Source organism: Rhinoderma darwinii, chromosome 1 (assembly GCF_050947455.1).
Source record: "Rhinoderma darwinii isolate aRhiDar2 chromosome 1, aRhiDar2.hap1, whole genome shotgun sequence".
NCBI lineage: Eukaryota > Metazoa > Chordata > Amphibia > Anura > Rhinodermatidae > Rhinoderma > Rhinoderma darwinii.
In genome coordinates, this window is record NC_134687.1 from 557065737 (window position 1) to 557078350 (window position 12614).

Genomic DNA, 12614 nt, shown 5'->3' on the forward strand with positions numbered 1-12614 from the left:
CGTTTACTACTCTTGTTGCTCACGGTGTTGCCGTGGGCAACTGTCCCGTTTCCCTTTGTTCTGTGTTTCCTTGTCTGTTTGTCTGTCGTGCACTTACTGAGTGTAGGGACCGTCGCCCAGTAGTACCCCGTCGCCTAGGGCGGGTCGTTGCAAGTAGGCAGGGACTGAGTGGCGGGTAGATTAGGGCTCACTTGTCTGTTTCCCTATCCCCGTCATTACAAATTACTTATATAAAAAAATGAATTGCAGTTTAATGCTGGATGTCGTGCATTTTTTCTATATTTCGCTATAAGATTGGAGGACTGACAAATCCTTCTGTTGGCACATCCAAAGGACCGTTGTTACTTTTGGTCAAAATTATTTCCCTGAAATATTATGTCCCTGTCTCGCCAGTCTAGCCTCTTTTAATACACATACTGGACTTAAAAGCAGCTGATTGACATTGCATACTTGTGTATAGATTCAGACAGCACCAGATACGTGGAAGGATGGGGTTTGGCACCGATAGGGGCCCAACCCAGATATGAGTATAAAAGAGTATCCGGCACACCAATTTTGAAATAAAGGTATTTTAATTTTGTTTTTGTTTTTAATGCCAGTGGCAGAGTGTGACGTTTCGGTCTAAGTGACCTTCATCAGGCAACGAGCCGTGCTGGAAAACTGCATAGACGAGCGCTAGTGGTGCTGATAGTGGCTGGCATTAAAAACAAAAACAAAATAAAAATACCTTTGTTTCAAAATTGGTGTGCCGGATACTCTTTTATACTGACATTGCGTACTGTTACAAGTTCAACCAGATCCTTCTCAACAAGTGACTCCCCCAGTTTAGCTTCCTCTAGGACATATGATGCGTGCAGATTTTTAATTTTCAAAATCGAAAGCTTTGTATTTATTAAATGCTTATTTTTGTGATTTCTTGACATTTATTGTTACCTCCAATTTGTATAATCCTTACACATGACAATTTGGTGGAGATTTATCAAAACTGGTGAACAGGAAAAGTGGATTTTAGAGGCATTTTAGAGCAGATTTTAAAAATAAAAGAAGCAATCTGGTTGCTATGAGCAACAACTCCACTTTTCCGTTGACCGAGTTTTCATAGATCTCCCCCTTTATGTTTAGAAATTATATTTAAGGAAAAACATTAATTTGTAAACTAACCTTTTCACGCCATTGGGGTTGGCTAGTATTACTTTTTCTTTTCCTCATATGGCTTACTACAAGAAACGTGTGTTAAAAGTGATATTTACTCTTTCACCGGCTTGCAAATTTATATCTAAGACCTTGTTCATACTAGTTTTATGATTCTAAAGAAACAGATACAAGATTCCTTTGGGTTTAAAATGTACACCAACAGGCTAAGTTCAGTCAGTTCTGTTGTTGTGAAGCACCATACAATTATAGATATGTTCATAATTTCAGAACTTTTTCCACCTTTAGGGTACGTTCACACGCCCTATTTACGGAGGTAATTCAGGCGTTCTACGCCTCGAATTACGCCCAAAAAAATGGCTCCAAAAGACGGCACGTAAAAAGACGCCAGCCTCAAAGAAGTGCATGTCACTTCTTGGGACGTAATTGGAGCCGTTTTTCATTGACTCCAAAGAAAACCAGCTCCAATTACGTCCGTAAAAGACGAGGTAGAAGTCTATCAGCATGGCACATCTTCACTTGACAATTGTTGCCCACTTTTCCTTGCAAAAGCGCTCCAAATCTGTCAGATTGCGAGGGCATCTCCTGTGTACAGCCCTCTTCAGGTCACCCCACAGATTATCAATGGGATTCAGGTCTAGGCTTTGGCTGGGCCATTCCAAAACTTTGATCGTCTTCTGGTGAAGCCATTCTTTTGTTGATTTGGAGGCTCTGCTTTGGGTCGTCGTTGTGCTGAAAGGTGAAATTCCTCTTCATCTTTCTAGCAGAGGACTGATATTTGGAACTGTTCATAATTCCCTCCACCTTGACTAAAGCCCCAGTTCCAGCTGCAGAAAAACAGCCCCAAAGTATAATGCTGCCTCCACCATGCTTCACTGTGGGTATGGTGTTCTTTTGGTGATGTGCAGTGTTGGCTTTGCGCCAAACATACCTTTTGGAATTATGGCCAAAAAGTTCAACCTTGGTCTCATCAGACCATAACACGTTTTCCCACATGCTTTTGGCAGACTTGATGTAGGTCTTTGCAAAACATATATTCGGGCTTGGATGTTTTTCTTTGTTAGAAAAGTCTTCCGTCTTGCCACCCTACCCCACAGCCCAGACATATGAAGAATACGGGAGATTGTTGTCACATGCACTACTCAACCAGTACCTGCCAGAAAGTCCTGCATCTCGCTTAATGTTGCTGTAGGCCTCTTGGTAGCCTCCCGGAATAATTTTCGTCCTGTCTTTTTATCAAGTTTTGAGGGACATCCAGATCTTTGTAATGTTACTGTTGACATTACCCAGACATATGAGTTGTCCTGCTGCCAGCGAAGTTCAACAGCTAGATACCAGCTGTATACCATCATAAACATGTATGCTATCTCCAGAAAAAATAAGGTATACAAACATTGCCTTTGGGCTGCTCCCACACACATTACTTGCAAGTAGTCGATCAGTGTGATCCACCAAAAAACTATCCAATGTCATGAACAGCTTTATAAAGTTTGCAAAGTGACTCCCATAAGTCACATAAGGATGACGTACAGCTACCACAGAAGCAAAAGCAAGCTAGCCTGTGCTCTGGTTCTGTCCAATATCTCAAAGCCAGGGATAGGAAACTTATCACACTGCAATGGAGTGACACGCTGTGGTGACGCTGAGACCTGATTGGTGCCACAAGTGTCTAGGAGGTTATTGATACCTCACGCAATAGAATCTGCGTCCTGATAATGCCGGTTACAAGTAAATAGAAACCATGGTTCACGGAGGCTCGGGTTTCCTACAGACCTCTGATTGGCTACATTCTCATATGTTATAGGCTGTCACTATTAGGCTGGGTTCAGACTGAGTTTTTTTTACGAGTTCTTTGACGCGGAAACCGCGTTGCAAAACTCGCAAAAAAACGGCCGAAAATGCCTCCCATTGATTTCAATGGGAGGCGGAGGCGGTTTTCTCCCGCGAGCGGTAAAACCGGCTCGCAGGAGAAAGAAGGGACATGCCCTATCTTCGCGCGGTTACGCCTCTGACCTCCCATTGACATCAATGGGAGGCAGAGAAAGCGTATTTTGTGGCGTTTTATGCCCGCGGGACAAAAGCGCCGCAAAAAACGCCGTGAATGGAATTTTGAGGCAGATTTTCCGCCTGCAAAAAACTCTATGTGAACCAAGCCTTAAAGAGGCTCTGTCACCACATTATAAGTGCCCTATCTCCTACATAAGGAGATCGGCGCTATAATGTAGGTGACAGCAGTGCTTTTTATTTTAAAAAAAACTATCTGTTTTCACCACTTTATTAGCGATTTTAGATTTATGCTAACGAGTTGCTTAATACCCAAGTGGGCGTTGTACAGAGGAGTGTATGACGCTGACCAATCAGCGTCATGCACTCCTCTCCATTCATTTAGTCAGCGCATAGCGATCCTCGCGAGATTACGCTGTAGATGACAGGTTACAACGAGATTACGCGTCCTCTGCTGTAACTACCACAGAAACAGTAACGAAGTGCAGGGATTGTGAATAGACATCCCGTGGCTGAGTAAATGACGAGAGGAGTGCATGACGCTGATTGGTCACTGATTGGTCAGCATCATACACTCCCCTGTACAACGCCCACTTGGTCTAAAGTAAAAACACGCCCACTTGGGCATTAAGCAACTAATTAGCATAAATCTAAAATAGCTAATAAAGTGGTGAAAACAGATAGTTTTTTTAAATAAAAAGCACTGCTGTCATCTACATTATAGCGCCGATCTCCTTATGTAGGAGATAATGCACTTATAATGTGGTGACAGAGCCTCTTTAAGGGGATACTGTGGCAGTCACTGTTAGGGTATGTTCGCACAGCTTATTTGCGGCCGTTTTTCGGGCTGTAAACGCCCGAAAAAAGTCCGATAAATCGGAAACAGAACGCCTCCAAACATCTGCCCATTGATTTCAATGGGAAAACGGCGTTCTGTTCCAACGGAGCGTTTTTCGCTGCGTTTTTTTTAATAGTAAAAAAATGGCCGCTAAAGAGAAGTGCAGGACACTTCTTGGGACGTTTTTGGAGCCGTTTTCCATAAACTCTATTGAAAAAAGCTCCAAAAACGGCCGTAAAAAACGCAGCGAAAAACGCCGCGAAAATCGCGAGTGGCACAAAAAACATCTGAAAATCAGGAGCTGTTTTCCCTTGAAAACAGCTCCGTATTTTGAGACGTTTTTGACTCTGCGTGTGAACATACCCTTAAGGTGGTTTCCTTCATATAGAAAAATTATATTCTAACTACTTAACCAACAGAATAATATTTCCAGTACTGCATAATAAATTATTTGACTCATTTCCATCACCTGTGGTGCTCTTGTTTTTTCTACCCATTAAGTCTGTAGATGATTTAGCGCTTTGGAACAAATTAATTCTGTCACAGTCTTTGCATGTTCTGTAATACACCAAAAACAAAATCTGCATATTAAAACAAGGTTTTTACATGGTGGGTATAAATAAAGATCTAATCGTGCAACATAAATTTTGGTCTCTTAAAAATGTTTTCCGGTTTTATTTAAATAAAACCATTGCAACCATGTTTTTAATTGCTTCAATGCTTTTAAAATGTAAAAAAAAAATGAAGGAAGTTTGCAAAAGTTCTTGATTAAAAAATGTCCTACTGTTTTGTGCCTACAGCTACTTTGAAGACCAATGTGTCTCCATGGTTACAAACAATCCCTGTGCTGTCTGATCCTGCAGTCACATTGCCTTCCATCTATTCCTTACTCTTGCTAAAGTATATTTAGTAGGTTAGCAATTTGAATTTAAAATGCAACACATCACATATTGAAATGAGCACAAATAGATGTGTCCTTCCTTTCTTCTCCTCCTGGCTCGAGTTATGCCGAGATACATTGTTACATGTTTATATTTAAAAAGGTCAACATGTAGGTGGGCAGAGGAGGAAGAGGTGGCCAAAAGAAGATTTGGACTTTGCAAACATGTATGTCAATAGGTGTAAACCGCTTAGGACACTACAAATGCATTAAGGGGTTGTCTGATTTCAGGAAATTAATGCTATTTTTGGTGTAAAAAAAGTTATACAATATTCCAATATACTTTATGTGTTAATTCCTCACGGTTTTAAAGATCTCTGCTTCTTGTCATTCAATAGGAACTCCTATTGTTTCTTCCCAGTAATAATATTCTGTCCATGCTCATGTGATTGAGACACATGCTGAATCTGTAACGAGCCGTGTACCTGTGTGCTTATCACATGACCATGGACATGGTTTTATCCACTGGAAGTCAACTATGAAGGGTTCCTACTGAATAACAACAAGCAGAGATTTTGAAAACCGTGAGGAATTAAATAAGGATAGTATATAGAACATTTTTATAGCTTTGAATTATACAAAAACTAACATTAATTTGCTGAAACCGGACAACCCCTTTAAGTTTTCATGCACAAAATAAGGGTATTCAATAAATATTTGAATACAATGGGGCAGATTCAGTAATATTGGATTAAAGATATATTGTCCAAAGGTAGAGGATGTGAGGCTGAGGATGCGCCAAATTTCTCAATGAGGTTCACGCTGTTTGATAGATATGGCGCTTCTTGGCACATAATGGACTTCTTTCCCTTCTCTGCCACATTTTGGCGCATGTTAGACTTCTTTCCCTTCTTTATGTATACTTTAGTCCAGTATTTTGAGACACAAAAATGGTGCACGCCAGTGACAAATCTGGCACATTTCACTACACAACAAATCCACGCCCATATTCTAACTAAATGACCTCTAGTGGCGAGAATGTCGTAATTTACAATTCTATTGGTGTCTAATAAAGTTTAATAAATGCATCGAAAATAAAATGCACCAAAAAATCTGATGCATCACTGGCCAGAAATTAGACAAAAAAAATAGATAAATGTGCTACAATAACTTTAAAAATACAAGGCCACTGTCACTGTACAATTCAAATGACTTTATTAGTCTTTTACATTACTTGCTTTTATTTTTTAACATACCTTTCAAATAAACTTTTTGTCTTGGCCTTTGAAATTCTGGTATTTTTACTTAAGTGATCATCTTGTGCTTCTTTGCTTTTTGAAGATTTGCTTAGCTCCATGTGTTGTTGGGTCTTCCCAAAATTCATTTGGCTCATTGGTGGCAAACAGTCTATGCGAATTGATTCCAGGACCTAGATGATAATATATAAACGTACCAATCTTTCTTAAATGTGTGAAGACAGTATTCTGCATTTGTTTTTTTTAGTACTACAAAAACTGCACAGAGGCTGTTCGGCTTGGTACTACCAAGCTGCACAGTATTCCACGTGTCGCCGTACAACGCTCCATTGGGCCCTGGACGCACTGCATGTGATAGACCATGCCACTTTATTTTTCTGTCTGATTCAGACAGAAACCGAAAGGAAAAACCTCCATATGCCTCGGTATGAAATTGGAAGAATACGGAGGTAAAGTTAAGGCCCCATCAACTTCTATGGGTGTCCTATTACGTCTCAGTACAAAACAGAGCCGTAAACGAATCTAAGAATGTAAGACTCCGTTATTAGAAGAAATATTTTAATCCATTTTAATTACATGTAATAGATCATATCCTGTGGTATCTGGCATCAAGACATTAGCAGTTCCACATAAGCAAATCCTCACATAATAAGATGGACTATTGGATAAAAAGTAAATGGAAAAAATTGCCTAATCCACTAGGGAAATTCCACACAAACCACACATAAGGCCAAAAACAGGTTACTGCCCCATAGTAAAGTAAATACCAGTGTACCACTAGAGACCACCACCTCAGGACTATTGCTGTTTATCCAATATTTCATATTATTATGTAAGAATTTGCTTATGTGATGTATGTATTTTTGTGGCTCACCTTAGGAGTTTATGTTTAAACCAGATATTGTCCCACTTGGGATGCATTGGCACTTTATAAGTATGTTTGCCTTTACAGCATACATATTTGTCATTTATGTATTGTACGTTATAACCATTGATTCTGTATTGTAACTGTGACCACCACCTCAGTCTGTTTTATGACATTTTAATTGTTTTTAATGAGACAGCGGTTGTCATACATTTTGTGATTGGATCCAATAAAGTTATATTGTATTATTATAGAGGATTGCGGTATGGAACTATAGGTGCTTACATAGGCACTCTGACCGGTCTGTGGCTACACAGTCTTAAATGCATCGAGCTGCAATTCACTGTATGTTTTAACTTCTTTCTATAATAGCCAGCATTAACTTTTTCAGCAATTTTTGCTACAGTAGTTCTCCTGTGGGATGAGACTAGGCGGGCTAGCTTTCGCTCTCCCCATGCATCAATGAGCCTTGGCCACCCATGACCCTGTCGCCGGTTCACTGGTTGTCCTTCCTTGGACCACTTTTGGTAGCTACTTAACACTGCACACCAGAAACATCCCACAAGACCCGCCGTTTTGGACATGCTCCGACCCAGTTGTCTAGCCATCACAATTGGGCCCTTGTCAAAGTCACTAAGATCCTTAGGCTAACCCGTTTTTCCTGCTTCCAATACTTCAACTTCAAGAACTGACTATTCACTTGCTGCCTAATATATCCCACCTATTAACAGGTGCCATTGTAAAGAGATAATAAATGTTATCCATGTAACCTTTTATTAGTTTCAATGTTATGGATGATCAGTATATTTATAATATGTGATCTTATAACAGGTCATAGTATGATAGTGTAGACAAGAAATACAATGTAGGAGTAGATGAGCCAGAAGATAAGTCCCACAAGGACTGCAAAAATTATAATAGCATTAGTCCTTCAATGTCCTCAGATTTTCAGAAACTAGAGCTTTTGGCATCGTTGCACAGACATTCAGTTGATCTTCAGTGATGATTATTTAAAGGGGTTACAAACTAATATTGATTTGCTGTATTTTATGGAAAGCCTAAAACTAGCTATAATCGTAATATACCTATGGGTACAGCCCAACCACCTTCTTTCAGACAAAGCATAAATCAGACAGGCTGCATTTCAATCGGTCCAATCATATTGTTTTCCTGGGGGTAAGGAATGTAATCTCAGAAATAAAAGATTTAGGGAAGATATTCGGTTATTTGGCTGACAGCTATCATGTCTATTAATAAATTGGAACTCCAAAAACGCGGATTCAGGGTGCCATTCAGTGAGTGCAATATGACCTACTGATGTATTTCCTAAACATCATCTAAAAAGGGATCTGTACTGGTGACAGATTCCTTTAAAAAGGACCTGTCAGGGGGGGGGGCTAACCCATGAAGGAGCCAGACCCGCACCCAGAGTGCTCCTGCCAACGCCTTTAAATCTACATTCATCCTGCTACCCATTCTGTGCAAATATTGGAAAACTGAGCTCACCTCTTACAACGTAGAGGTACCCCTCTGTACCCTACACTCTTAAATCACTCTTCTCTAAGAACGGAGACAACAACATTAAAGGGGCATCTACCTGCTCGTAGCCGCCATCTTGATCCTGATGGTGGCCTTCACTTGGGTCTGACGGTTACCTCCCTGCCTTCCCAAACATAGCTCAAAGACAGTTTGGCTCACATAGTGAGACTGGGATAAGTGAGCCGATCTTCATCCCCCGCTACGCCGACCTGCAGCAGATACACAGCCTGATCCCGTGTGCAGCCTACCTCTTCTAGAACTCAGGGAGCTCCTACCTTCAGCTGATGCAGGTCCCCGCTGTGCTTGCTACAGCGCTCCATCAACACTATCCTTAGCACCATAGGGGCTTGGGAGATCTGCCCCACGAACCGGTGGCTCATTACTGTTATATATTGGCTTTCGCCATCTTGCCTCCTCCCACGGCAGCCCGATGCAGGCCTTTGCAGATCTTGGAGCCCTACACTGCAAAGGCGCATATTAACCGGTAAACCATACCTAGTACCTATCCTAAGACAAAGGGGTGAGTGTTAACTACTGTAAGACATCACTTTTATCACTCCTGTGATCAATTACAACACTCATTTCTCGCCAGTTACCCCCTTTATCCCCATACAACTCTATAACTAACGCCATACCTGGATTTAAAACTTCTACTAATAGCAAGAGTAAATATAGCACTTCTGCATGAGAATCGCTAACATCTGCTGCCTTAATAGCACACATCACTCCTTCAGCATCTAATATACCTGCAAACATTAAGCAAACACGTTGAGTCTACATTGCTAACGCCCTCACAAGATTAGCTCTGGTAAGTCAGTAGATCTTGTTCATAGAAGAAAAATCGCATGATGCTATATTCGACTCCCGTTGGTATTTGTGTCGGTCGATGATCCTCTTGCAGTTTCACCTCCTGTATTATTTTGGATCCTACGTCTGTTTTTTCTGTCCTCTGCTCAGGTATAAACGCTGCTGTGTATACAATCATTCGTGTCACTTTCAAATTTATTAAATTTGCTTTGTAAAATAGACGCCTTCAGTTTTTCAATATTTTCCTTAAGTTCTTCGTGAACAGGATTGTATTAATCTATTGTAGTGTTTTTTGTTTTTTTTACACTGTCCAACTTACTGACTTCTTGACATACATTTGTAGCTGTCAGATGCTGGTGTTGAATGGTCAAGAGCATAAAGTCCAATGTATGTCTGTTTTATAAAGGCAAAATATCTCTGATGCTATAAGGCATTCTAATTCAGTAATATTGAAGTCAGCAGACTTATTTCCCCTAGAGATTTTTTGTACTTTTACATGCTGTTCGTGTTGACTCATGGAGGAATAAACTTGTTTCTCTTCTCCTTGGCTACTATGATTTGCGTGGAAAATCTATTAAAAACTCCTCCTTTTCTTTAAAAAGGCAGTTTCAGCTTGTTCTAATATAGCATTTCTCTCCACCTCCATGCATTCCTGTACATGGGGAATAACATTATTTCTGCCCATTACATGACTTGATTTCTGCTTTTTTAGCAGCCCCACTCCACCTTTTCAGGCTCTCTCTAATTTTCAGTTTTCCTTGAGCTAGTGGGTGGAGCCTAACTGCTAAAATGTGTCCCGTACACTGCACACAGAGCAGAGAAAATCCTGGTCCCTTATCGCTCTATAGCACACCCCTAGGATATATTCACACGACAGTGAAAACTGGTCGTTTTCAGAACAATAAAGTTCTATGGGTGTATTCACACGTTCATTGTTAAATTGAACCGTAAATACGGGCTATTAAAAAATAGAACATGCTCTATTTTTGGCCGTTTTCACGGCTCGACGGCACCCATGCAAGTCAAGGGATTCATTTTAATTGAAGTTTAGCAGACAGCCATCTGTGGGGAAACGTCCGTGAAAAATGGACAATCTGATCTGTTTTTTAACGACCATTTTTTGTTCACTGTCGTTTTAATGTAATGCCTTAGAAACACCATGGAGGACATTATACAGCCGTACTAGGCAGTGTAGCTGTGAACCCTGTACTGAGGTGACTAGAACTCTTTCCAGCAGCTTGTGTTCTCGTTCTCTCTCGTTCGTTCGTTCGTTCGTTCGTTCGTTCGTTCGTTCGTTCGTTCGTTCACTCGCTCTCTCTTTCTCGCTCTCTCCTCCTGCTCCCCCTCTCCTCTCCATAGATTTCTATGCGCAGGCAGTAAAGAGGAACAACCTCACTTTCTGTAGTCTGTCTCCTCTGCTCTGTAACTAGAGATGAATTTTGCTTGACAACAAATTACAGGAAGGGAGGCACCTAGTGGCAGTTACTTAACACAGAATTTGCATGGATAAAACAACTAAACTTTAACAGTAAGCTAATTACAAAGTTGATCTATATATTACTTATCTGCTCACCTACAAAGTATTAATTAATAGAAATCTCTCTGCCCCATGAGATGGAGGCATACCATTACCAGATGTTCATTTGTATTATTTAGCCAGTCAAAAAGTCACACTTAACCATGTAGGGCAAGGATGTACGTATGAGAACCTAAACGTTACTAGTTTCCACTTTTAGTACCAAGTATATCCATACCCTGCACCTATGGTTCTGTGGTACACTGGTTGTAACCTGCACAAGAAACCAATTTTGAGACAGGCAATACTTATTTGGAATTGGGCATGACAACTCTTCTATGATAAAGGGCTAAGCACACATACCCCATTGTGGCAATGCTACTTTCCCACAAAGTTAACTGGAGAAATGCAGATCTCTGGTACCTTGTGCACATATACATTGAGAATAAAATCAAAACTTTCCCAGACCTACAGGCAGAATTGAAACACAACTTGGTCACGGTGGAATAACATATCAAGAGTTTCCTTTTCCACATTTTCTGCTTGTACCCCCTCCAGCTACTTTATATCAGCCACTTTCACAAACAGCTAGGCTCTCTGCCCTGGAGCTTCTCCAGGAAAGGTTGGAAACAGATTTTGGCCCTTATGCTGTAGAGGAGTGGGACAGCGCACTTACGTCCCCAAAAGCAGTTGCTTCCAATCATATTGAAATACTTACTCAACTATACATTGTACACAGAACATATTTAACCACTTGACTTAGTAGATTTAGCCCGGACTATACAGATGAATGTCCCAAATTACATCTTTCACCAGGAATGGTCTTCCACCTTATTTAGTCCTGCCTGAAGGTAATTGTATTATAGGAACAAATAATCAGGTTTATCAATAATGCGATGTGTACCCAGTACCATACTGCCCTAAATTGTGCCTCTCCCTCCCAGACCCTGATGACTTACGCTACAAACACATGTTCCTAATGGAAATGCTGTCTTAGGGTAAGGCCACATGGAGCGGCCCTGACACGGTCGCAACATGGCTAACAACCGTGGCAGGACCATGTTCGGTGCGGCTGTCAAACAGCCTGTTAGAGGCCGCATGTTACCGCAGGTAAACCGTCCCTTTATCTGCTAAATCATGTGGCCATGAATTAATACACCCTTTATGACTGCACGATTTTGCAAATTACAACAACTTACCCCCTATTGATTCTCTATGGCAGCACCGGTAAAAGCCGAACACTGCACTCGGCTATCTACGGCGCTCCCATAGAGAATGAATGGAGCGGCAGTGCGTATGCGCATGTAACTGGAATACTCCTTAACGAGGTATTTGACAGCCGCTCCTACATAGTCCCAGCAAGGTTGTTGGCCGCATAGTGACCGTGTCAGGGCCACTCCGTTTGGCCTTACTCTAATGCCAAAAAAGTAATAACAAGAAACTGGCTCACTCAACTACCTCCTTCCTTTGTGGAGTGGTCGACCATAGTAAATATTATGCACCGGACAAGAAACTGTCCTCTCAAGTTCATTAGATTCTGGAACAGGTGGTTTCAATCTTCTGAGTCCGTCCATCTTCCTCAGCCTATGTCATATGTGTTACATCCCAGCCCTAAGATATGGGCTATAACGGTTCTCACCGGCTTGTTTGTGGATCCTCTGTGTCATCTGGGAGATGGTGCTTGTAACCCAGGGCAACGCTTAGCACAGCGGGTTTAGAGGCAGTCGGATGTATAGGCCAGAAGTCAGGACAGGCAG

General features: G+C 41.2%; 1 protein-coding gene across 7 annotated transcripts in view; it reads right to left on the reverse strand.

Moving 5' to 3' along the window:
* The window catches only part of ANKRD31 (ankyrin repeat domain 31), a 250225-nt gene that overhangs the window by 112689 nt on the left and 124922 nt on the right, over window positions 1-12614 (reverse strand). For all 7 annotated transcript variants that reach the window (XM_075838389.1, XM_075838395.1, XM_075838375.1 and 4 more), the window contains exons 15-17: window positions 6131-6303; window positions 4464-4552; window positions 1162-1217 (exon numbers count right to left, since the gene is read on the reverse strand). In XM_075838389.1, the coding sequence (XP_075694504.1) occupies window positions 1162-1217; window positions 4464-4552; window positions 6131-6303 (318 nt within the window). The remainder of the gene's footprint in view (window positions 1-1161; window positions 1218-4463; window positions 4553-6130; window positions 6304-12614) is intronic.